At 41.9% G+C, this 25,060-nt stretch overlaps 1 protein-coding gene across 1 annotated transcript in view; it reads left to right on the top strand.

Moving 5' to 3' along the window:
• LOC122933076 (uncharacterized protein C3orf38 homolog) overlaps positions 1-24,438 on the top strand; it is a 34,998-nt gene extending 10,560 nt beyond the window's left edge. The window contains exons 2-3 of the mRNA XM_044287829.1: positions 21,688-21,728; positions 23,460-24,438. Of these exons, the coding sequence (XP_044143764.1) occupies positions 21,688-21,728; positions 23,460-23,885 (467 nt within the window). The 3' untranslated portion in view covers positions 23,886-24,438. The remainder of the gene's footprint in view (positions 1-21,687; positions 21,729-23,459) is intronic.
• Positions 24,439-25,060: the final 622 nt, after the last annotated feature.

Raw genomic sequence — 25,060 nt, 5'->3', positions numbered from 1 at the left:
TCCTTCCTCAGCATGGAAGGAACAGCCGTCTACGTACACACATGGTAACGATTTGCAGTACTCTTCTTCATAAGATTTATATGGTGATGATGATTGTTCCTCCAGGAAATCATTTTCCGTTGTCTCACCTTTACGTTCCGTATTGGTACAGTCATGGAGTTCTGCTAATCCCTGAGCAACTGGGTTTTTATTATTTTGTTTGTACCTGATCTCCAATGGCCATCCCATTAAGGACATTGTCCAGGCGGTTATCCTGCTGTTTGACAAGTTTCCATCTCTTATACGATCACTCTGCAAGTATTGCAGCGGCTGGTGTGCGGTCTCCACAATGATCCTTTCGCCTTGGATAAAACTCCTAAAATATTGCAGAGCCCATACAGTTGACAATAATGCTTTTTCACAGCTATTGAATTTTACCTCTACCGGTGACAATGACTTGCTGGCATAGGCGATGATCTTGTTTCGGTTTTCCTGTTTTTGGAAAAGAACTGCACTTATGCTTTTATCAGTGAAACTTGTTTCCACGAAGAAAGGTTTTCCCCCTTCTGGATAAGCAAGGCATGGAGCCTGGATAAGTTTGGCCTTGAGCTCAGTTACAGCTTGCTCATGACGCTCACTCCATTCCCATTTTACTCCTTTCTTTAGCAACTGTAAAAGAGGTTTTGTAATTTCGGCATAATTATCTATGAACTTACGTGAGTAGTTCATCATACCCAGGAATGATCTCAACTCCTTGAGATTTGTAGGAGATTTTGTCTTGGTCACTGCTTCCACCTTCTTTTTCTGTGGGTTAATTCCATCCGCAGTGACTTCATGACCTAGGAAATTAACCTTGGTCCGACACCATTGAGCCTTCTGCAAAGAAAGTTTTACACCTGCTTTCCTCAGCTGGGTTAGTACATGCCTCAACTCCTGAATATGTTCTTCAAAAGTTGTACTTTTGATCAGGATGTCATCCACATAGGATAAGGTACCTCGTTCAGCGGCATCAGGCATTGCCTTATGCATGAACACTGCAAATTCATGGCCCGCATTTATGTACCCGAAGGGCAATCGGGTCCATGCATACTGTCGTTTGCCAAATGTAAAGGCCAGTTTGTACTGATCCCTTTCATCTATCTTAATCGTCCAATATCCTTGTGCACAGTCAAGGGCAGTGAAGATTTTGGATCCTTGTATTTGTGCCAAACTTTGGTCAATATATGGCACGGGCCATCCGGACATATAAACACGTTTGTTCAACTGTCTTAGGTCCGAGCAGAGACGAAATTGACCGTTAGGTTTGAGGACTCCAAGTATCGGATGATTGAATGAACTGTGTACTGGACGGATGATACCCCTTTCCTCCAAGTTCTTGACGATTTCCGATAGTGACTCGTAAGCCGCCAGCGGAAGTCGGTATTGTTTGACAAAAACAGGGGGTGCATCGGGATCTGTTTGGATTCTTGTAACGTGTAGGTTTGTTTCCCCACAGTCATAAGAATCCTTGGCAAACATCTCCTGGAACTCTGCAAAGAGCTCCTTTAGCCGTTGACGCTTCGACTCGTCGGAGCATGCGTCAGCCATGGAGATTTGTTCTTCCACCCGCTCCTGAAATTCTGGGAAAATCTCAGGCTGACTTAACTCATAAGCTTCTTCAAGCTCACTAGTTAAATCGTTCTGGGTGTAGCGTACCTTATCCTTTCCTTGCTGGTATGATTCGTACTCTTTTTCATCGATCTCATGGTTGAAAACTAATGATGACTCTTCGATGTGGCATGTACCTTCTTCAGAGCTGAAAGGATAAACAGAGTGTATGTTAAATAACCCCTCAGGGGTTGAGGAAAAATGTTGTTCCACTGTTTGTTCCTCTGTCAGGTATTCATCAGGAATTATTCCAATAACATCATTTTGGAATCCAAACGTGTAGTATTCCGAATCCATAGCTAAACCAATTACGGTGTCCTTTTGTAGGGATATGCTATGGGGAACCATATTATGAATTACCATGTGTAATTGATCCTGATGGATGTTTATCAGTGGATTAGGTTTTACCTTTAGGCCGAGTTGCTGCATTCTGTTGGATAAACAGATCAACGCGTCTGCGTTCTTCAGCTTTTGTCCCTTCTTTACTTTAATGGGGAGAAGAAATGGTTTGCATCCTTCAGGAATTTCAACTTTCTCAGCAACCATGATACTTACGGCATAGGGCATCTGTTGTCCCCATCGTAAGGCTTGTTCTTCATCCTGGAACCCCTCTGGGTTTCCCGGCAATCTGGACCATAAGGTGTTATTTACCATGTCAATCTGTATGGCAAATCGGTGCAGAAGGTCATTACCTATATACATTTGATACCGTGATTCATTTATCACGATGAAAACGTGCTCCGTAGTTTTACTTCCTATGGAGATAGATAAAACACATCTTGCAACAACATTATGACTCTGGAAATCTCCATCCAGATCATGAACCCATTGGTCCTGTGGAGAGAAACTTTTAATCATTTTAGGGTTGGTGATCTGTTTTAAAAGTCCTAGGCTTATGTAACTCGCTTCGGATTTCAGATCCAACTTGGCATATTTCACCCGGGCTATATTGTTTACCTGTACGGGAATCAATAGACTGTCATTGACCTTTTCAATCCGTACCATCGATTGAATGTGCCTGGTCAGGTCCAAGACTTCTTGATTCCCCCTTTCAAGAGAAATGGTTAATAGATCATCATCCAGAGTTACCTTTTTGATTTTGTCCCTCTGGATGGTAATGGTGTGAGTGGCACCATTGATATCTTCCTCGGGCTTACCATTCTTCAGGATTGTGACCTCTGGTATTTGATTGTTCCTGAAATGCACTTCAATAGAGTTAGGTTTCTCTTCAATCACATGACAACTGCGTTGTGCTTGTGTGTTGCAAGAGTATTCATAGGCAATGGGTGCCTTCACCTGAGTCCATACTGCTTCATTAATGAAATCAACTATGGGACTCAATCTTTTTAATAGATCGATTCCTATGATCATCCGATCATATGGAAGATCCACAATCAATGTGGGATGTCTAATTGTCTTCTTGCCAATCTTAAATGTCAACCAGGATGTTCCTTTTACCTGTAAGGCATTTCCACCTACACTTATCAAAGAGCCATCAAATGACCTTAATCGTGGCTTCTTTGATGTTAAATCTGAAACTTGTTTGAAATAGGTGTAAGATAAAATGGTGGCTTGTGATCCAGTATCTATTAGTCCTTTGATTGGTCCGATAAGTTCATTTTGTAGATATATGTCCACAAAGTATCGGCCATCCACCTGCAACAAATCACAGAGAAAGTTAGGATGTTTACCCATCTGCTGTCTGAGAGGTTGACCTCTCTGCAGCTCCGTGACCTCTGCATTCCTGAGTCTCCCAGGACAAGCTGGAGGAGCAGCGTTAGCCCCCTCCTTTGGGACAAGCTGTGTGACATCACAAATCACAGCTGGCTCATGGCTAGATGCTGGGATGATGTGATTATACACTGGAACAGACATCCGGTCAACTGAATTGACATCATTAGACTGCAAGACAAATGACATATTAGACATTTCCCCCCTGGCCCTAATTTCAGGGTCAGGGGTACTGCAAGGAAATAAAGAATTAGGAATCATATCAGATTCTACCACAATCAATTTAATATCCTTACAGTGGCCTGGATTTTGACCCGGCCCAATCTGCTTTATGCTGTTACATTGCTGGGACCGGCAGTTGCCCCTAAAAAAGGATTCGGCTGTTTTTCTGGGGATAACTGGGACAGCTTATTTACCATATTGCTCAGCTGGGCCACTTGCTCTACCAGCTGATCAAACCTGTTTGGTTTGGGCACATTTTGGCTTTTTTGGGCACCCTGGTTATTGGTAGGTGACCTACTCCTGGGTGAATTCAAGGATTCCTGCCTATCTTCCCTCTGTTGTCTGGGCCTATTATCCCAACGTCTATAACCCTGATAAACTCGATTGTTATAGGGCCTATATCCCTGGGGACCGTAATTGTAATAGGGACGGTAGTTAGACTTCCCATTACCTGAATTATTCCCCTCTAATCCATTATTATTTAGGGGTTTGGTCTGTTTGGGCGGTCCTACCTGTTGTTGCTGGGCTTGTTGAGAAGGTCCTGTAGACTGAGGGAACCTTCGTGGCTGGCTTTCAAATCCCAAGTTAGGGTTTACCTTAACTTCAGCTACCTTTTGCTCTGGGGAATTTTTAAACCTTTTCTCACCTGTTGCATGGCACTCACTGATATTATACAGCATGGTGGCAGCCGTCACCAACCTATCCAAGGGAGCATCAATATCCAGATCTCTGGCTAAGTTAAGTTTGATCTGGGTTGGCATAGCATCATAGAATAACTGCTTGAATTCTTCAGATTCCCAATTTGGGGATCTATATGCCAACCCATAGGCATTTTTGAGGACAGAGAGGAATTCACGGGGACTCTGATTGGGTCTACACGTAAGGCTATATATGTCCCGTTTTGCAGCAGTAGTGGTTCGGTATGGACCGAATTCCAATTTAACCTCATGCAAAACACTTGGCCAATCTAGTACTCCTCTCTCCTTAAAGGATGTAAAATAATGACGATATCTATCATCAAATGCCCATGGAAGGAACCTAATCCGGTCAGCATCAGAGTATAATTTTAAAGAATCCATAGTGGATTCATACAGTTCTAAGTGATTGGCTATCTGAGACGAACCTTTCTTGGAAAACTTAGATACTGTACTATTTAAAAACTTAATTATGCTGGAGGAGCTCTGATCCTTTTCTGAATATTGGGAATTTTTCTTCCTAGAAACCACCTCAGCATATGTTGGTCGCCTGTGATTCTGTGGCAAGGAATAAGTCACATGCTTCCCCACATCACCGTCAGACTCACATGCACTTTCACAACTTTCATGAGACTTATATCGCACAGGTGATTTAACCGTAACCCTAACATGTCTATCCAGGGGAGTATGAGGAGAGACACTTCTAGGGGCTTCCATAATATCAACACCTAGTAAGGTGGTTACAGTTTGGAATGCGCGACCTAATTGGGTTAATGCCTCCTGTTTAATCATGCTAACACTTTCAGGTTGCTGAGTGTTTTGAATGGGGTCTGCTGTAAAAGCATGTGATGGCATGTCTGGATATTGGGGAGTAAGAAATGGAGGGTCAGGAGATCTCACAGTGTTAGATGGATCCCTTTCAGCATTGACTATATTATGGGCTGATTCATCTGTCTGTTTAATTTTGGAATACTGGAGATATAAATCCTCTAAATCACTTTTTGCCTTTTGGTATGCATCAAGGCTGAGACTAAGGTTGTACTCTAAGTCTTTGATCTTCGCTTCTGCGGATTTTAGTTCTGATTCCATTTTGGCTACATATATTTTTGTACCCATTATAGACTCATACCTATCTTTTGAAAGAGCATTGACTGCCAACAATGCATACAAAACAGGTGGCAATGCACATAAGAGGTGTTGGTCCCTCTTGGTATTATCATTTGCCAAATCCATATAGGTCAGGTATCTATCAACTTCCATACATCACAACGTTCTTCAAAGGCTCTCATTTGCAGCTCATTAGTCCATTCATCTATATTTTTATCAATCTTCAAACGGGAATAAACATAATTGATAACCTTAGAGATTATCTTGTCTGGGTCAGAGGGACTATCTGCTAAAACCTGGCCATTACCTGGGTCGCTGTTTGTTACACTCATGATTATGATCAATAATCAATAACAACAACAATTTGACTTGCCAATAAGGATTAAGGAATATTTTCACTAATTGCACAAATTGGTTATAGAAATATCTCAATCGATCTCAGCAGTGCCTCCAGATATGTCGGGTATTTATTTTACATAAGATATGGAATCATAAAAATATGATTTTTATGAAAAATAAAAAAAATAAAAAAATGAAAATTTAATTGGCGGACATGTAAACGCCAGTTCTTTTATTGATGAGATCTAAAGTTAATTTGTGCAGCTAATGAAACAGGGTGCAATTAATTATACAAAATATAATTTATTATAAATACAAGCAGAAAACATGGCATACAAATGAATACAAAGATAATATCAAAATTGACCATAAGATGGTGTTCCACCGTTTACAGGCTGACTTAAGTACAATACAATACTACTTTTTCCTTTTATCAAATTATTACCGATTAATATACTGGTAATCAAAATATTATAATGTAACAACAACAACAAAAAAAACAATAGAAATGAATCTGTGGAAAATCCCTTATGCTCAATCAGAGAATATGGCAGTAAGAGACACCTTATAAATACGCCCGTTGACCTAACTACGGATAATAAAATCCGATCAGAGATTTCACTCTGATAGCAATATTACAGAAATTCTAATGATGTGCACGTTCATTAAAATTTCCCATAAAATTATTGTTTTAACACTATAGACCCACTAATAATGGGGTCTCAACTATATGCCAATTGGAGCGATTTATAATTACTGCAAGTAAAATATATTATACATTACCCCTTGCTTTGGGATAAAGAGCTTTTAGAAGGGACCCAGCTTTCCAAGATTCAGATCTATCCCGTCCTGTGGTATGTTCCTGGTGTGTGAAGTGATGCTGATGTATCAATTCCCAAGTGTTCTCCCTGAAGAAGTTCCAAGTGATGTTTGGCTCCAGTCCTCTTTGCCTCAAGTGATTTTTCAAGTGATCTTAGTTTTCTCTCTGCATCTCCAAAAACTGCCTTAGATATCCTCATCCTTATCTATGCCCATCCCCTCTTGGATTAGGGATTTCCAATTAGATAAGGTGGGTGTTACGTATGGTAATCATGGAGATGATGTCATTTAATTGGCATTCCTTTTGCCCATCTACCACTTGATGGCACTGTTGTATCATATAGCAACTTTTAGAATTAACATATATATCCGGCTTTATTATACCTCTTAACCTTTGGTCTCTCCCAACTTAAATCAATTAGGAGGTACTCTTTCTGACACTTTAGGATCACTTTCCCAGACACCATGGATCCATTTTGACAGTTAACAGACCATCTTATTTATGGTCAGATAAGAGAACCATAAACTTCTAGCTTTTGCCCTGGTTTGTATACACCTAATTGTCACAGCTATTTGAATAATGATGTTTGAAATACCCTCAGCTCCTCTGAATAGACCCTTCTTAAGAGAAGAAAACAACAACTTGCTATATCCCCTCAATGAGATACAATATAAAAAGATACATTAATAATGTCTGGTTATAATACTTAATATTGCTTATTATATATGAATCATTAACAAGTTTAAACGCTAAATAAATGCACACAGGAATATATATATATATATATACGTGAAAAGATACCCATTTCACACCAGATGTGTTTTATGGATGTCTCTTATCAGATCTGGCTTAGCTATATAACACCCATTGTTCCTCAGACTGATATGTTTAGAGAAACCAGTGTTTTTAAGCAATAACCTCTCTTGACCCCGGTAGTTGAGACAGTTTATGTGAGACCCATTACATTCTCTTAAGATACCACATCTGTTGGCAATAACTTTTAAAACAATATACATTGTATGCCAGTGACCATCATGATCTTCTCTGGCTTATTCCAACAGAAAGTTTGGCCTCTTAAAGGGAATGTGAATCTCCATTTTGGTTCTAATATTGTCAGACCTTAATGTGCAGATATAAATATGCCCGACAATGAAGTCTCATGGACCAATCAGTGCTGGTTTTATTAGCCAGCGCATGTCTTGAGGGAGGTGCGCTGTAACTGACTACAGCGGCGCTCCGACAGACACCCACTGTTATAGGCTGTATGGTCCACACTGTTAGAGGCTCTGAACGTCCCTCCAATGGACCGATCAGAGCTGGAGGGCATCAGGGATCGCTGCTGTCATTGCGCTGTGACAGCCATCCTAGATGCGAACCTTTCAGCATGTAGGTGGTGACAGAGCTGTCACAGACAGCTGCCAATCACAGTTTGCCAACCCAGGGCCAATCAAGATGGTCTTAGGTTGGCCAGTCAGGGGGCAGGAGTCTGGGTAGGTGACTTCACCCCCTCTGATCACCTCAGTTCTGTCAGAGAGGAGATCAGAGAGGGTTATTGTCGCTCAGAGCTCCTGTCAGGATTGCACCAATCGCTAAAATCGCTATACACACCCCATCCACCTCCCATTACTTTCCAGCAAGCCCAATCTTGCTCCCCTATTTTTTTTTTCCAGAGCAAATATTTTTCCCCCCATTTTAAATATATATATTTAGTGCCGTTTAGTTTTATAATTTTGTTAGCGGCCCTTTATTTCCTCCATCATCATCCTCACTGGCTAGCATCCACCAGTCTCTGACCCAATGAACCCCAGTACACCCAGTGCACCTGCCAGTCGCACAAAGCACCACATATCTCCCCCCTCCCAATCGACATCCGCACAGGCCAACGGCTGCCAGTCACTGACAGTTTTACAGTTATTTTAGTAGGTACGCCCAGCAGCCCTATTAGAGTCACATCAAGAACTATATACAGTCATGTGAAAAAATTAGGACACCCTTTGAAAGCATGTGGTTTTTTGTAACATTTTTAATAAAAGGTTATTTCATCTCCGTTTCAACAATACAGAGAGATTAAAGTAATCCGACTAAACAAAGAAAACTGAAGAAAAGTCTTTTCAAGATCTTCTGTAAATGTCATTCTACAAAAATGCCTATTCTAACTGAGGAAAAAGATAGGACACCCTTGCCCCTAATAGCGAGTGTTACCTCCTTTGGCTGAAATAACTGCAGTGAGACGGTTCTTGTAGCCATCTACCAGTCTTCGACATCGGTCTGAGGAAATTTTACCCCACTCCTCAATGCAGAACTTTTTCAGCTGTGAGATGTTTGAGGGGTTTCTTGCACGTACAGCCCTTTTCAAGTCACCCCACAGCATCTCAATGGGATTCAAATCTGGACTTTGACTTGGCCATTGCAGGACTCTCCATTTCTTCTTTTTCAGCCAATCTTTGGTTGATTTACTAGTATGTTTTGGGTCATTGTCATGTTGCATGGTCCAGTTCCGCTTCAGCTTTAATTTTCTAACTGATGGTCTCACATGTTCTTCAAGCACCTTCTGATACACAGTAGAATTCATCGTGGATTCTATGATGGTGAGCTGACCAGGTCCTGCTGCAGCAAAGCAGCCCCAAACCATGACACTTCCACCTCCATGCTTCACAGTTGGTATGAAGTTCTTTTCTTGGAATGCTGTGTTTGGTTTACGCCAAACATGTCCTCTGCTGTTGTGTCCAAATAATTCAATTTTGGACTCATCTGTCCAAAGAACATTATTCCAGAAGTCCTGGTCTTTGTCAACTTTATCTCTGGCAAATGTCAGTCTGGCCTCGATGTTTCTCTTGGAAAGCAAAGGTTTCCTCCTTGCACACCTCCCATGCAAGTTAAACTTGTACAGTCTCTTTCTGATTGTAGAGGCATGTACTTCTACATCAACAGTAGCCAGAGCCTGCTGTAGTTCTCGAGATGACACTTTAGGGTTTTTGGAGACCTCTTTTAGCATCTTGCGGTCTGCTCTTGGGGTGAACTTGCTGGGGCGACCAGTCCTGGGCATGTTGGCAGTTGTTTTGAAAGCCCTCCACTTGTAGACTATCTTCCGGACAGTGGAATGGCTGATTTCAAAATATTTTGAGATCTTTTTAAATCCCTTCCCAGACTCATAGGCTGCTACAATCTTTTTTCTGAAGTCCTCTGACAGCTCTTTTGCTCTCACCATGGTGCTCACTCTCACTTCAACAGTCAGGAGCACACCAAACTAAATGTCTGAGGTTTAAATAGGGCAAGCCTCATTCAACATGCAGAGTAACGATCTACTAATTATGTGCACCTGGTGTGATATACCTGTGTGAGATCTGAGCCAATTTAAGAGGGAATACATGTGAGGGTGTCCTATCTTTTTCCTCAGTTAGAATAGGCATTTTTGTAGAATGACATTTACAGAAGATCTTGAAAAGACTTTTCTTCAGTTTTCTTTGTTTAGTTGGATTACTTTAATCTCTGTATTGTAACGGAGATGAAATAACCTTTTATTAAAAATGTTACAAAAAAACACATGCTTTCAAAGGGTGTCCTAATTTTTTCACATGACTGTATTTTCTAGGGGGCCTCCCCCCTCACCCCCTTCCCATTGACATCCACATTTTCCAACGGCCGCCAGTCACTGACACAGTTTTAGTGTTATTTCCGTAGTTATGCCCAGCACCCCTATCAGAGTCACATCAAGAACTACATATTCTATTCCCCTACTTTATTTTCTTCTAAACTATTTTTTTTCCATACAGAAAAACTAGCTTGGTTAGTACTGTTTTACCGTTATTTTAGTAGGTATGCTCAGCACCCCTATCAGAGTTGCATCAGGAACTATACATTTTCTAGGGGGCCTTCCCCCTCACTCCCCTTCCCATTGATATCCACATTGGCCAACGGCCGCCAGTCACTTACACAGTTTTAGTGTTTAGTAGGTACGCCCAGCACCCCTATCAGAGTCACATCAAGAACTACATATTTTCTGGAGGGCCTCCACCCTCACCCCCCTTCCCATTGACTAATGGCCATTAGTCACTGACCCAGTGAATCCTAACCCACTCCTATATAAAATCTTCAGTTTTTCAGTTATTTTCTTGGGTACACACAGACCTATTGCCAGAGTTACACCAAGTAATACATATTCTTAATGGGCTTTTTTCTGCCATCGACACCAACCACCGCCACCACTGATCCAGTGAGCCCAATCCCACTACCATATTAAAAATATTTCAGTTAGTACCTTAAAAAAAAAATTCATCTTCTACAGTTACTGGACTGCTATGTCGTTTACTAAAATTCAAATATGGCGCATCAAAGGCGGTTTGCTGCAGAGCAGGTGCACGCCATGATTTGTTCAGACACTGAGTCTGCAAGTGAAGGTGAAATGAATTTTCACATCTTCAAATGAATCCGATGAACCCCCAAAAAGGCGCCAAAGGGTTGATGGTCAGTCATTAATCCAATCGAATGCACCTATTCGGGCACCCCCAGATAACTATGTGGCCCAGGTACCCGACTTTACTGCTGATGCGGGTATACATGTTAATACAACTGGGTTTAGAGAAGTTGATTTTTTCAAGCTTTTCTTTACTGATAATTTAATTTTATTGATGGTTGTGCAATCCAATTTGTATGTAAACCAATTCATTGCCATGAATCCTGCAACATTCCATGCCCAGAAATGGACCCCTGTCGATTCTGCAGAGATGCGTACATTTTGGGGCATTGTGTTAAGTATGAGCCTGGTAAAAAAAAAACATCTATAAGAACATTCTGGAGTACAGACGTACTCTACTACACCCCAATGTACCATGCAGTCATGTCTAGAATGAAATTTGAAGCCATCATGAAATTTATACACTACAATGATAATACCAGATGCCCACCCCAGGATGATCCCAATTTTGATAGATTGTATAAATTAAGGCCCATAATCACCCATTTTAATTCTATGTTTGCAGAAATATATACTCCTGAAAAACATTTTGTTGTTGACGAATCCCTAATGAACTTCAAAGGAAGGCTGTATTTTCGACAGTACTTGCCTAACAAGAGGGCAAGATACGGCATCAAAATGTATAAGTTGTGTGAAAGTAAAACTGGCTACACACATCTTTTTAAAATATATGAGAGGAAGGATTCCAAAATAGTACCCCCAGAATGTCCCCCCACCTTTGGATTAAGCAGAAAAATTGTATGGGATTTGGTTCACCCATCGCTGGATCAAGGATACCACCTGTACCTTGACAACTTTTAAGTGCCTTGCTAACAGAAGTATGGTGGAATGTGGCACAATAAGAAAGAACCAAAAAGGCCTCCCAAAACCGCTTCAGGGGCAAATGCGTAGGGTGGGAGAGAGCAGAGCACTTTGTAGCGAAAATGTATTGTGCATTAAATATAAAGACAAAAGAGATGTACTTATGTTAACCACAATACACTGTGACATCAGGACCCTTGTACCTGTTAGAGGTACGTACATTGAAACCCCTAAACCAGTGTGCATTCAAGAATACAATAAATGTATGGGTGGGGTAGACCTGTCAGACCAGGTACTCAAACTCAGACCAGGTACTCAAACCCTACAGTGCCAATGCGAAAATCTAGGATATGGTTTACAAAACTTGTGGTGCACCTTACACAGGTTGCATTATATAATGCATTTGTACTTTACAGAAATGCAGGCCAAGAGGGAACTTTTCTTGAATTTCAAGAAAATGTAATAAAGGCCCTTATATATGGGGACCGGGAGAAGGTCGGCCCCAGTACCACTTCTACATGTGAGGCAACAAGGATAGTGCCAGGACAGCACTTCCCCAGTGAAATTTATCCCACTGCAAAAAAAGAGCAAGCCACTAAAACGTTGCCGTGTGTGTTACAAAAATGGTATCAAAAAGATAACCAGCTATCAATGTGAAACATGTCCATCAAAACCTGGCCTTTGTATGAAAAGATGCTTCAAAATTTACAATACTACATTTGATGTGTAATTTTATACTTTTACTTTTATGAAACCCTTTTTATCCTTTCCTGTTGCCCAGTGAGAATTAATATTTTCGAAAAAAATCTTAGTCCACCTTGTCTAAATTATTCCAACTAAATTAAAGAGGACTTTTCATGGGTCTGTATTAATGGAGATAAATAATTGGACTTGCGGGGTAACCCTTGCTGATGCTGCCACCCAGCCTGATTTTTTTTATATCGCCCCTGCGCCCCGCTGTGGTCCCCCACAGATTTCGCGCTCAGTATGCTAATACTGAGCATCGGAACAGGGAGGAGGAGACGCCAGGGTTTCTCAATGGGCGTCTCTAGAAAAAACCTCCCTGGCTGTGATGCTCTGCTGCTGCGATTGGACAGCGCTAGAGCAGGGAGAAGGAGACGCCCATTGAGAAGCCCTGGCGTCTCTTCCTCCTTGTTCCAATGCTCAGTATTAGCATACTGAGCGTGAAATCTGCGGGGGGCAAAAAATTTTACATTTAAAAATGTAATTCCCATTTTCCTTTAATTCGTGTGGGGCACCTAAAGGGTTAACAAAGTTTGTAAAATAAGTTTCGAATAGCTTGAAGGGTGTTATTTCTAAAATGGGGTCATTTATGGGTGGTTTCTAATATGTAAGCCCCAGAAAGCGACTTCACAACTGAACTGGTCCTGAAAAAATTTAGTTTTGGAAATTTTCTTTAAAATTTTAAGATTTCCTTCTAAACTTCTAAGCCTTCTAATAAAATGTCATTTTCAAAATGATCCAAACATGAAGTAGACATATGGGGAATGTAAAGTATTAATTAGAAAATAAAAATGTAATATTTCGACTCAATTTTTCCACTGTCATGACGAGAAAACAATCTCAGAATGGCCTGGATAAGTGAAACCGTTTTAAAGTTATTACCACATAACATGTCATATTTGCAAAAAATGCCCTGGTCCTTTGGGTGAAAAATGGTTGTGTCATGAAGGGGTTAAGGACCTGAGAACTGCTAAAACCTGTGATCAGTTGTTATGGAAACCTGGAGTAGGGCCTGCGAGCTTCTATTGGCTGATAAGGGACATGTGACCGTGTGCATGGCAGTTGGGGGCTTGTATTGGCTAATAATGGTCATTTTTTGGGAATATCTCAGGAACGGTAGGTGCTAGAGAGCTGAGACCCAGTCTAAAACCTTCCCAGACACTTGATGTACCTGTGTGCCAAATTTGGTGATTGTAAATGTGACGGTGCAGATTCCTTTAGAGGACATACATACACGCATACACTCGGCTTTATATATTAGATACTGGTATCACCACTAAACCTTTTACCTCAGTAACACTCTGCTTGATACCACAGGAGAACAATCTGTACTGATGTCATAGCTTCATAGTAAAGATATACATGTTATAATAATGAAGAGCTGCGTTACTGATCAGACATTCACTGGGCAAAGCTGAATTGATACTCCTTTATTAAACCAGTATCTTATACTTATTTGTAATCCAGGACTGCCAAGGCAAAGGTGGCAGAATTAACTCTCTTATTTATCTGGTATTCTCATATCTATTTATATCTATGTTCTACCAGTGCTATTAGGCCTGCAGCAATTGATGGAGCAAATGGTAAAATTGCAATTAATTTGAAAATTGGGGCTCTATGCATTAATCCTTTCAAGACCAGGATATTTTTTATTTTTCCATATTTTTTTCACTGCCAGCCCTCCTAATGCCATAAGTTTTTTTTATTTTTCAATTCATATAGCTGTATGAGGGCTTGTTTTTGCAGGACAAGATGCATTTTCTAATGGCACCATTTACGGTTGCATACAATAGGTGGGAAGCGGGAAAAAAATTCCAAACGGGGTGAAATTATGAAAAAAAATCATTCTGCCACCTTTATTTTTACATTGTTTCCTATGTGGTAAAAATGATCTGTTACTTTCATTCTCCAGGTCAGTACGATTACAACAATACCACATTCGTATTGTTTTTCTAGTTTTCATACTAAAGGAAAAAAATTTACTAAGGAAAAAAAACATTTTTTTTCTTTGCATTGCCATATTCTGATTCCTATAACTTTTTTTTTGTGTGTAGGAAGCTGTGTTATGGCTAATTTTTTGCGGGATTATCTGTACGTTTCATTGATACCACTTTTGGGTGTGTATGACTTTTTGATCACTTTTTATTCAATTTCTTGTGAAGTGACCAAAAAAATTGACTTATTTTCAGTTTACCGTATGGGATAAATAATTTTATATTTTAATAGTACGGGGATTACAGTATGGGGCACATTTATTTTGACCGGTGTTTTAGACGCTGGTCTTAATAAGCCCTATAGCTGGTGGTGGATCACTGAAGTCATGTAGAGGCGCCAGACTCTATGGCCTCTGAAGTTATGTAGAGGTGCCTAAACCAGGTATAGAAAACGATGAATGAGACAGGTCTGCTGGTCTGTCCCCACACGCACCACGTCCACGTTTTTAGATCTGGCGTGAGCGAGAAGAAGTTGCAGATTTTGCCGCAACATGGCGTGCAACTGAATCTGTGACCATATATACGCCACAAAAGAGGCGTATATCTGTTCGTAATTGACGGAGGCTGCCACACACTACATCTGTCTCCCCCGATCCTCATTGGCAGGGGGAGCCAGTACATTGCCGGGAACGCACCATTTTGGTCTTTACCCTCTTAGATGCCATGGTCACATTTGACCACAGCATCTGAGAGATTAGGGTGGATTCACACTAGCGTTATGGATTGGCTTTCCGTTATAACGGAAAATAACAGAATCCATAAGATGGAAGGACGGATCTGTTTTGCTGCCCATAGACTTCTATTAGGACGGAAAGCAAACTGAATGCCTTTTAAAGGCTTCCGTTTTGCATTCTGTCTGGGCATTCCATTATTTTCCGTTATAACATGCCATAATGGAATCCATAACACTAATGTGAACCCAAATGTATGTGATCAATGGCAGTTATGACACCCACTGCGCTTGAGAGTGGGTGCCATCTTTAAACTCACTCTGCTGATGTAATTTTCCGATGAAGCGGCGGGAAGGGGTTAAAGGGGTTCACTCTGGGAATTAGGAAAATGAAAATACTTAAATATTACTTTATTATAAATATATTCATAAATACCTTTCATTAGTTATGATGGCTCATTTTGTGTAGGGAGCAATCATTAGGAGAAATAAAATGGCCGCCATGCTATTAGTACACACTGAAGCCTGTCCTAATCACACAGGAGGACATGCTACTTCAGAGCAGTGAGCCAAATCGCTGCCTCATCTTCTTCTATGATACTGAATACAGCTTAATATGATCTTCAGCTAAATCTCTGTATAAATGGAGTTCATGAGGAGGCATGAAGTACAGAGAGGAGGTGGGGGTGATGTGGATAATGTACAGCAGCACTTGTATGCAGTCTCCATTACCACGGTCTATTCTGTCCATCCTCTCTGTACTTCATGTCTCTTCATGCCTCATGTCTCCTCCATTCCCACAGAGATTCAATTAAAGTTCTTATAATCTGTATTAAGGATCATAATCCCTGACAAGTAGGAGAGGAGGATGAGGCAGCTCTTTACCTCAGTGCTCCGTAGTAACACGTCCTCCTGTGTGATTAGGACAGGTTTTGTGTGTATTAATAGGAAAGCGGCCATATTGTTTCTCCTAATGAATGCTCCCTAAACAAAATGAGCCACTATAAATAATGAAAGGTATATGGGAATATATTCACAATATAGTAATATTTAAGTATTTTCATTTTCTAAATTCCCGGAGAACCCATTTAAATAGGACCTGTCATCTGTTTAGCCCTAGTCTAATTAGGGTCTTACCTTACAGGGCGGCCCTCACTGATGTCATTGCGCTTTTTTTTTTCAAAGACCCATCCCCCCCCCCCGTTCGTCCGCTGTTGTCCCCCGTTGATTTCGGCACCTTATATTCTAATTAGCCGACTTGGTTATAGTAGGCGGAGACTGGAGCGGTTCTCTTCTCCCTGGCTGTGAGTGCATCCAATCAGAGAGCACCGCTCATAGCCAGAGAGGAGCTCATTCTCCCTGGCTATGAGCGGTGCGCTCTGATTGGATGCACTCACAGCCAGGGAGAAGAGAACCGCTCCAGTCTCCGCCTACTATAACCAAGTCGGCTAATTAGAATATAAGGCGCCGAAATCAACGGAGGACAACAGCCGATGAATGGCAAGGGGGGTCTTTTTTTTTTTTTTTAAATGCGATGACATCAGTGGGGGCCGCCCTATAAGGTAAGACCCTAATTAGACTAGGGCTAAACAGAGGAAAGGTCCTCTTTAAGTTCTGTTGTAAATTTTTTAGCTGAGGTCAGACATTGTGATTGTTATGCCAGTTTTCTCACGGATACTAATGATTTCTCCATGTACAGTTGTGGCCAAAAGTTTTGAGAATTGCATAAATATTGGAAATTGGAAAAGTTGCTGCTTAAGTTTTTATATTAGCAATTTGCATATACTTCAGAATGTTATGAAGAGTGATCAGATGAATTGCATAGCCCTTCTTTGCCATGAAAATTAACTTAATCCCAAAAAAACCTTTCCACTGCATTTCATTGCTGTCATTAAAGGACCTGCTGAGATCATTTCAGTAATCGTCTTGTTAACTCAGGTGAGAATGTTGACGAGCACAAGGCTGGAGATCATTATGTCAGACTGATTGGGTTAAAATGGCAGACTTGACCGGTTAAAAGGAGGGTGATGCTTGAAATAATTGTTCTTCCATTGTTAACCATGTTGACCTGCAAAGAAACGCGTGCAGCCATCATTGCATTGCATAAAAATGGCTTCACAGGCAAGGATATTGTGGCTACTAAGATTGCGCCTCAATCAACAATTTATAGGATCATCAAGAACTTCAAGGAAAGAGGTTCAATTCTTGTTAAGAAGGCTTCAGGGCGTCGAAGAAAGTCCAGCAAGCGCCAGGATTGTCTCCTAAAGAGGATTCAGCTGCGGGATCGGAGTTCCACCAGTGCAGAGCTTGCTTAGGAATAGCAGCAGGCAGGTGTGAGCGCATCTGCACGCACAGTGGGGCTAAGACTTTTGGAAGATGGCCTGGTGTCAAGAAGGGCAGCAAAGAAGCCACTTCTCTCCAAAAAAAAACATCAGGGACAGATTGCAGAAAATATGGTGATTGGACTGCTGAGGACTGGGGCAAAGTCATATTCTCCGATAAAGCCACTTTCCGATTGTTTGGGGCATCAGGAAAAAGGCTTGTCCGGAGAAGAAAAGGTGAGCGCTACCATCAGTCCTGTGTCACGCCAACAGTAAAGCATCCTGAGACCATTCATGTGTGGGGTTGCTTCTCATCCAAGGGAGTGGGCTCATTCACAATTTTGCCCAAAAACACAGCCATGAATAAAGAATGGTACCAAAACACCCTCCAACAGCAACTTCTTCCAACAATCCAACAACAGTTTGGTGAAGAACAATGCATTTTCCAGCACGATGGAGCACTGTGCCATAAGGCAAAAGTGATAACTAAGTGGCTCGGGGACCAAAACGTTGGATGCACGGGCAATATCCGAGTGGATTCTGCAGACGGATCCAGATCCATTCAACTTGAATTGGTCCGTGATCGTTCCGCACTGCAAAAAATAGAACATGTTCTATTTTTTTGCAGTGCAGAGGCATGGAGAGAAACCCCATGGAAGCACTCCGTAGTGCTTCCATGGGGTTCCATTGCTCCGTTCCACACCGGACCTTCCAGATTGCAGACACGTTCAAGTGTGGCCAGTGCCCGTTTATTGCAGACCCGCTGTTTGCGGGCCGAAATACGGGCCACAGCGTGCAACTGCCGCGTGCATGAGGCCTATAACTGGGGCTAATATATCATCCCCAGTAACAAGAGAAATCAGCAATAAAAATAAATAAATAAAAAAGACAAAAATAAATAAATAAATGAAAAATAACTACACTACAGCTTCTAGCCCCACCTCCCAACAAACATAATCAATACAGCCAGGGCCGTCTTTAACGCGGGGCAAAGGGGGGGGCCTGGGGCAGCTGCCTTTTGAGCCCTGCTGGCCAGTGGCATAGTGTGGGGGGGGGGGGGGCTCGGGGGACGCTAGCAGCGCCGCACCGCCAATTTGGCAAAGTGAGGCTCAGGCAGCGCGGCACTGGTGACAAGTGGGGGGCAGTGGCGGCAGGACACAGGGAGATGAGTGCTTACATTTGGAAGCGCTCATCTCCATAGTCATCTGTATCTCCATCCTCAGGACAGCAATACAGATGGATGCTGCGGGGCAGGGGAGAGGCGTCTCCCTTCCCCGTTCCTCTGATAGGCTGCAGGCACTCGGCCTGCAGCCTATCAGAGGCCGGTGCAGGCGGTGCGGTGATGTCATCGTGCTGCCTGAGCAGTACAAGCGTGGGACACAAGCCGGAAGAGGCCTGCATCTCATCGCTGCCAGCCTGATGGAGGTAAGTATAAGTGTTTATTTTTTTTATATGGTACTAGTTACTGACACATGATTGGGGGCATCTATGGGAGCACTTCTTACTGGCACATTATTGGGGGGCACTGTGGGGACATCTATGGGGGCACTTCTTACTGGCACATTATTGAGTGGTACTATGGGGGCATCTATGGGGGCACTTGTTACTGGCACATGATCGGGGGCATCTATGGGGGCACATCTTACTGGCACATTATTGGGGGCATCTATGGGGGCACTTCTTACTGGCACTTTATTGGTGACACTTTTACTGGCACATTATTGGGTGGCACTTTAGGGGCACTTCTTACTGGCACATTATTGGGGGCACTATGGTGGTATCTACTGAGGCCACAAAGAAGGGGTATTTTATATGGGGGCACTATGGGGGAAGGGGGGAGAGTAACACTATGGGGGCTTCTACTGAGGCCACAAAGAAGGGTTATTTTATATGGAGTGCTCTGTATAGGGGCATTTAATACTGGGACACATTATGGTGGGTACTATGGGAAAGGAGAGAGAGGAGTACTATGGGGTATATATGGGGGTCACTAAGAAGGGGTATTTTATACTGGCACATTATGGGGGCACTATGGGGACATTAGCTCAACTTGGGGCATTAAAAGGGGATATTTTTATAAGGAGAATTATTACTACTGGGAGGCATTATGGTGGGCTTCATTACTGCCGGAGGTCTATGGGGAACATGATTACTAGTATGGGCATTATGGGAGCATTATTACTTCTGGGGCACAGTGGGGACATGTTAGGGGCACTGTAGGAGCACTATTACTACCATGTGTGCTCTAGCAGAGAATTATTACTATTGGTGGGACTTTTGGGAGCCCTATTACTGTGGGGGCACCTTGGCACAATATCAGCTTACCACAATTATTTTTGGGGGACGTTATGTTTACACTATTAGTGTCAGGGGCACTATTTTCTGGACGCAGTTATTTTTGGGCAATGTGTGCCAATAATTATTGAAGGGGGCATTATCTGTATTGAAGGGGGCATTATCTGTGTGGCACTAGTATTATCAGGGGGTTTATCTGTTTCTGCAGTACAGTATTGGGGAGCACAGCGGCACAGTATTGGGGGCGGTAGGATGATTTGTCCAGAAGATGGGAGGATGATGGAAAAGTAGTAAACAAAGATTTTTTTTTTGGGTCAAACTGCAGAGACAAGAAATGGGTGAAAAATGGTGATCTGGTCTGAAGGTCTGAAAGGAGAAGATGAGGAAAGAGAACATCTACATCAGAGGAGACATCACTGGATGTAAGATGTATGGGGCGCTGTATTACCCTGTATGTTCTGTAGTGATGGGGGGGGGGGGGGGGGATATAGAATTTGGCCTGGCCCCAGACTTCAGGTCACACTGTGCGTGTTCTGAATTCTGGGGGCTCACACCCATCTACTACATTATCTGTACTCAGAGAGTTATCACTGTGTTATCTGTGGTGTTACGTATGACTTGATGGAGGGGTTAGTAGTACAGTACTATCTGCACATTGTAAAAGAAAAAAAATAGTAATCTGCAAAATACCATATATTTGTGTCAGAAGTTGTGCTTTTTTATTTTTTAGAATAATGATACAGACATTTTATCTGATACTTTTGTGCTGATTCTTTTTTTTTCTCTCTATATTAAGGGACACTATAGTCACCAGAACCACAACAGCTAAACGTAGTAGTTCTGGTGTCTATAGCATGTCTCTGCAAGCTTTTAATGTAAGCACTGCCTTTTCAGCAAAAAAGTATTTACATTACTGCCAAGGAACACCTCTAGTGGCCACTCATCAGACGGCCACTCATCAGACGGCCACTAGAAGTGCTTCCTAGTCCAGTGTTGCACAACGTGCAACACTAGCATTCACGCTAAACACTCCTCATAGAAATGCATTGATTCAAAGCATCTCTATGAAGCCAAGCTTGCGTAATAGCCTCCCGAGTCCCAATGCTTCACTATGGGAAAGCAGTGGGTTGGCTAAGCTTTACTCACACACTGCACATTCCTCTGCATTGTATTGATGAGGTTGTATGTGTGTTGTGGTGGAGGGCGTGATCGCATGGTAGGGTGTGGGAAAGCGGGATGCAGGGGGCCCAAGTAAATTCTTGCCCAGGGTCCAATGAGTATTAACGACAGCCCTGCATACAGTCATGTATCAAAATGATCGTTATGGAAAGGGGAAATAATAAAAAACTATATTTTAGTTACACATGGTGCTATTAACAAAATTAAAATTAAGAAAATTAAAAAAAACAGACTTTTTCCTTGCTTTTCTTTACATTTCTCCTTTAAAGATAAATAAAAACGAAACAATACTAAAATAAAAATGCCATAAAAATAAAGTTCCATGTATCACCGAATAAAAGGAACCAAAATTATTTATATAACCGGACAAAAAGAAAGTTATGGGGGACAACCCCTTGCGAAGGAGGATATATGGCCTGGTGTTGAACTGGTTAATTAAAAAAATTACACGTTTTTCGCCAGTAACTTGTTCAATCCAATCCTTAGTGATAATTTTGGCACTGGTTTCGACTGTATTAAAATGAGAGCCATTCAGTTACATCACACAACCTGTTCAGTAGTTATCAGAGATGTCTAAATTCTGTCATGGGTTTCATCGAAAATGATTTTATTCCCTTTACCCCCTGCACTATCAGTAGATATTTAGCTACTTTTTATTTTGTATTACAGGTGGTGGGGAGGTTGAGTGTTGGAACAGCCATGACAGTGAGGTACGTTGTGTCCATAAAATCATCTTTTCTAAAAAGCGCATTAAGATATCCTGAGATGACGCCTGTGGATGAAGTAGTTTGTTGCCATCAGTAATAATAGGATACCTGCACGTAAGATCGGGTTTACAAACAACATTTTCTGTGTGGATTTTCATGCGGTTTTGCTCCAGATATCACCTTTTGAATTGCAAAGGGCGATATCTGCACTAGAAATCTTCCGAAACAATTGACAGTTTTCGCAAAGAAAATATGCGCAAAGTGTCCCTCTGATTTGTCACGTCTTTCACTTTGCTGGTACTGCATTACGTTGCGTTTTTATCTGCACGAAAACTGCAATGTGTGCAGTTACCTTAAAGGGGTATTCCCATCTGAGACAATGGGGGCATATCGCTAGGATTTGTCCCATTGTCTGATAGGTGCGGGTCCAGAACGGAGCTGGAAAAGTGGTGGCTGGAGGACCCTGGTTTTCATGGGTCCAGTCACCACCAAGCGCTCTCCCCGTAGAAGTGAATGGGAGCCACCACTTAAGCATGGCCACCTCTCCCATTCACTTCTATGGGCCCGATGGAAACAGCCAATGGAGCGCTCAGCTATTTTCCTCATAGAAATGAATGGAGGGCAGTGTGCAGTGCACCCTCTTCCACTTTCAAGGCTCGGTGTAGGTGCGGGACCCAGAGGTGGGACCCACACCTATCAGACAATGGGGGCATATCCTAGCGATTTGCCTCCATTGTCTGAGATGGTAAAACCCCTTTAAGGGTACGACCACACGGTGCAGCCACCTACAGGTGAGTAATACGCAGAAGCACAAGTTGCTGCTGCTGCATCCTATTAAAGGACATCTGTCAGCAGATTTGTACCTATGAAACTGCCTGACCTGTTACATGTGCGCTTAGCAGCTGAAGGCATTTGTGTTGGTCCCGTTCTCATATGTGCCCGCATTGCTGAGAAAAATTATGTTTTAATATATGCAAATGAGCCTCGAGGAGCAATGGGGGTGTTCCTATTACACCTAGAGGCTCTGCTCTCTCTGCAACTGTCACGCCCTCTCCGCTTTGCTTGACAGGGCCAGGCATTATGATGATTCCACAGGTGACTGCATCCCAAGTGCAGCACAGCACTCCATGTGGTCGTACCCTAAACCACTCCAGGACAAGGTCAATCTTAGGATGAGAGAAGCTTTTTTTTCTATCTATTATTTCCCAGCTTTCTAACCATCATAACTTTAAAAAAAAAGTTCTTTGTTTTTCACAGCGGCATAAGGTTTCATATGTTTTGTGTAACAGGCAGAATTTTTTTTATGTCATTTTTACATATAAATTAATATTTAACTCATATGAATGTTTTAGAATTGCAAAATGCATAAAAAAATTTAGTGTTTGACTTTCAAACCTAACAGAGGTTGCTATGGTTGCAGGGATACCAAATAGGCTAATGTTTTATTATTTTATTTGTGATGTCTGTTTAATAAAATTAGTTTGTATGAAAATATTTCATTTTTATTTTCATTTTGTTTAATTTATTTAGACTTTTTTTTTTAAACCTATTAGTGCCCAGGCGGATGGGAATGAAATACGAATTCCCTCCTCAAAGTAATTAAATGTCCAGAATGGGTAGTTTCTCCACTTTTGAGAAGAGGTTAGGCATAAATGTCATATGGGCACACGGTTTACTTCATTTCCCCATTCTAGACCCTTATACAGACTAAATAAGTGTTATTGTTGTCTGCAGACCATCGCCAATGAGATCGGAAGAAAGCTATGCCAGTGGTTCTACTTTACATTACCCAAACAACTACATCAGAAGCATCAACCTTTTAACGAACTGGCATCCAGTTATTTTACGGAGAATGTACACCTTCAGTGCACCTATAACATAAAAGGACAAAATAAATTAGAGTGTACAGGTCTTATGTTGACTACATGGGTTCTGTCTGGAATATATAAAGAAGAGAATCTCCTCTTCAGCCCAAATCTTGATCTTGGAGGACTAAAGACAGGACACGACAGATATGGAGTATTGACTGTGGAAATCTCTGGGACTGTACACAAGGACAATTCCTATATTGGTATATTTGATCACACCTTCAAAGCTGTTCGTTTGCCAGGCAGAAAGAAGTTCATAATCAAATCTGTTCAACTCAACATACACACATAGGGGTATGACACAATATGCATTATATTGAAAGAATATATGGGGTCATTTATAAGGATGGGTGTTTTACACGGTCAGTATTTTGTATCAGTATTTGTAAGCCAAAAGCAGGAGTGGGCCCAAAACACAGAAGAGATGCAAATAATTATATTACATTGTTTTCTACTGACCGTCTGAAAGAGGCTTTATAGATGCTCAAAGTACAGGCTTCTTTTTTTTGTTAGTTTTCTGTTCTCCTGACAGATCTTGGTGAACTGCACAGTGATGTAGAGGGAAATAAATTACACCTGTAATACTGATGGCACAGTAACTACAGAACGGATTAACTATGAATGTGGGTGCACACGGCAAAGTAGATAACTTTAAGTAAATCAGGATCTTTATTAGGGGTACAGAAAAGGCGACCTGTCACAAAGAACGTGATCGATGAACGGTGTGTTGTCTTCCTGGCGCTTGAGTTCAAGACATCGCGGATCGGGTTAAACAGATTACTGGGATGGGCTGGAGAAGATCCAGCGGTCATGGTCCATATCGGAACCAATGACAAAGTTACAGGTAGGTGGAGCGTCCTCAAATAAGATTTTAGGGATTTAGGTCAAAAGCTTAGGGCAAGGACCTCAAAGGTAGTATTTTCCGAAATACTACCTGTACCTCGAGCCACACAAGAAAGGCAGCGGGAGATTAGGTAAGTTAACAATTAGCTCAAGAACTAGTGTAGGAAGGAGGGGTTTGGGTTCCTGGAGAACTGGGCCGACTTCTCTCTCGGCTACAGGCTCTATCGTAGGGATGGGCTGCACCTCAATGGGGAAGGGACAGCTGTGTTGGGGGAGAGAAGATGGCTAGAAGGTTGGAGGAGTGTTTAAACTAGGGACTGGGGGAAGGGTAATTACATTATAGGAAGGTAGTGCAGATAGAGACCAGGAGCAAGGTAGTAGGACTAGGGAAGGAATGGAAGGAGGGACTAGAACAGTTCAGAAGGAAAGGTGTAGGGTAAAAACTATACATAAACCTCTTAAATGTATGTATATTAAGCCTGACTAATAAAACTGGTGAACTGGAATTAGTGATGTGTGAGGAGGACTATGACATAATGAGAATAACTGAGACATGGCTGGATGATAGCTTCGACTGAACAGTTAATGTACAGGGTTACAGTCTGTTTGTGAAGGATCGCCAAA

Source organism: Bufo gargarizans, chromosome 3, assembly GCF_014858855.1.
Source record: "Bufo gargarizans isolate SCDJY-AF-19 chromosome 3, ASM1485885v1, whole genome shotgun sequence".
Taxonomy (NCBI): Eukaryota; Metazoa; Chordata; class Amphibia; order Anura; family Bufonidae; genus Bufo; species Bufo gargarizans.
This window is presented reverse-complemented; position numbering and strand designations above follow the sequence as displayed.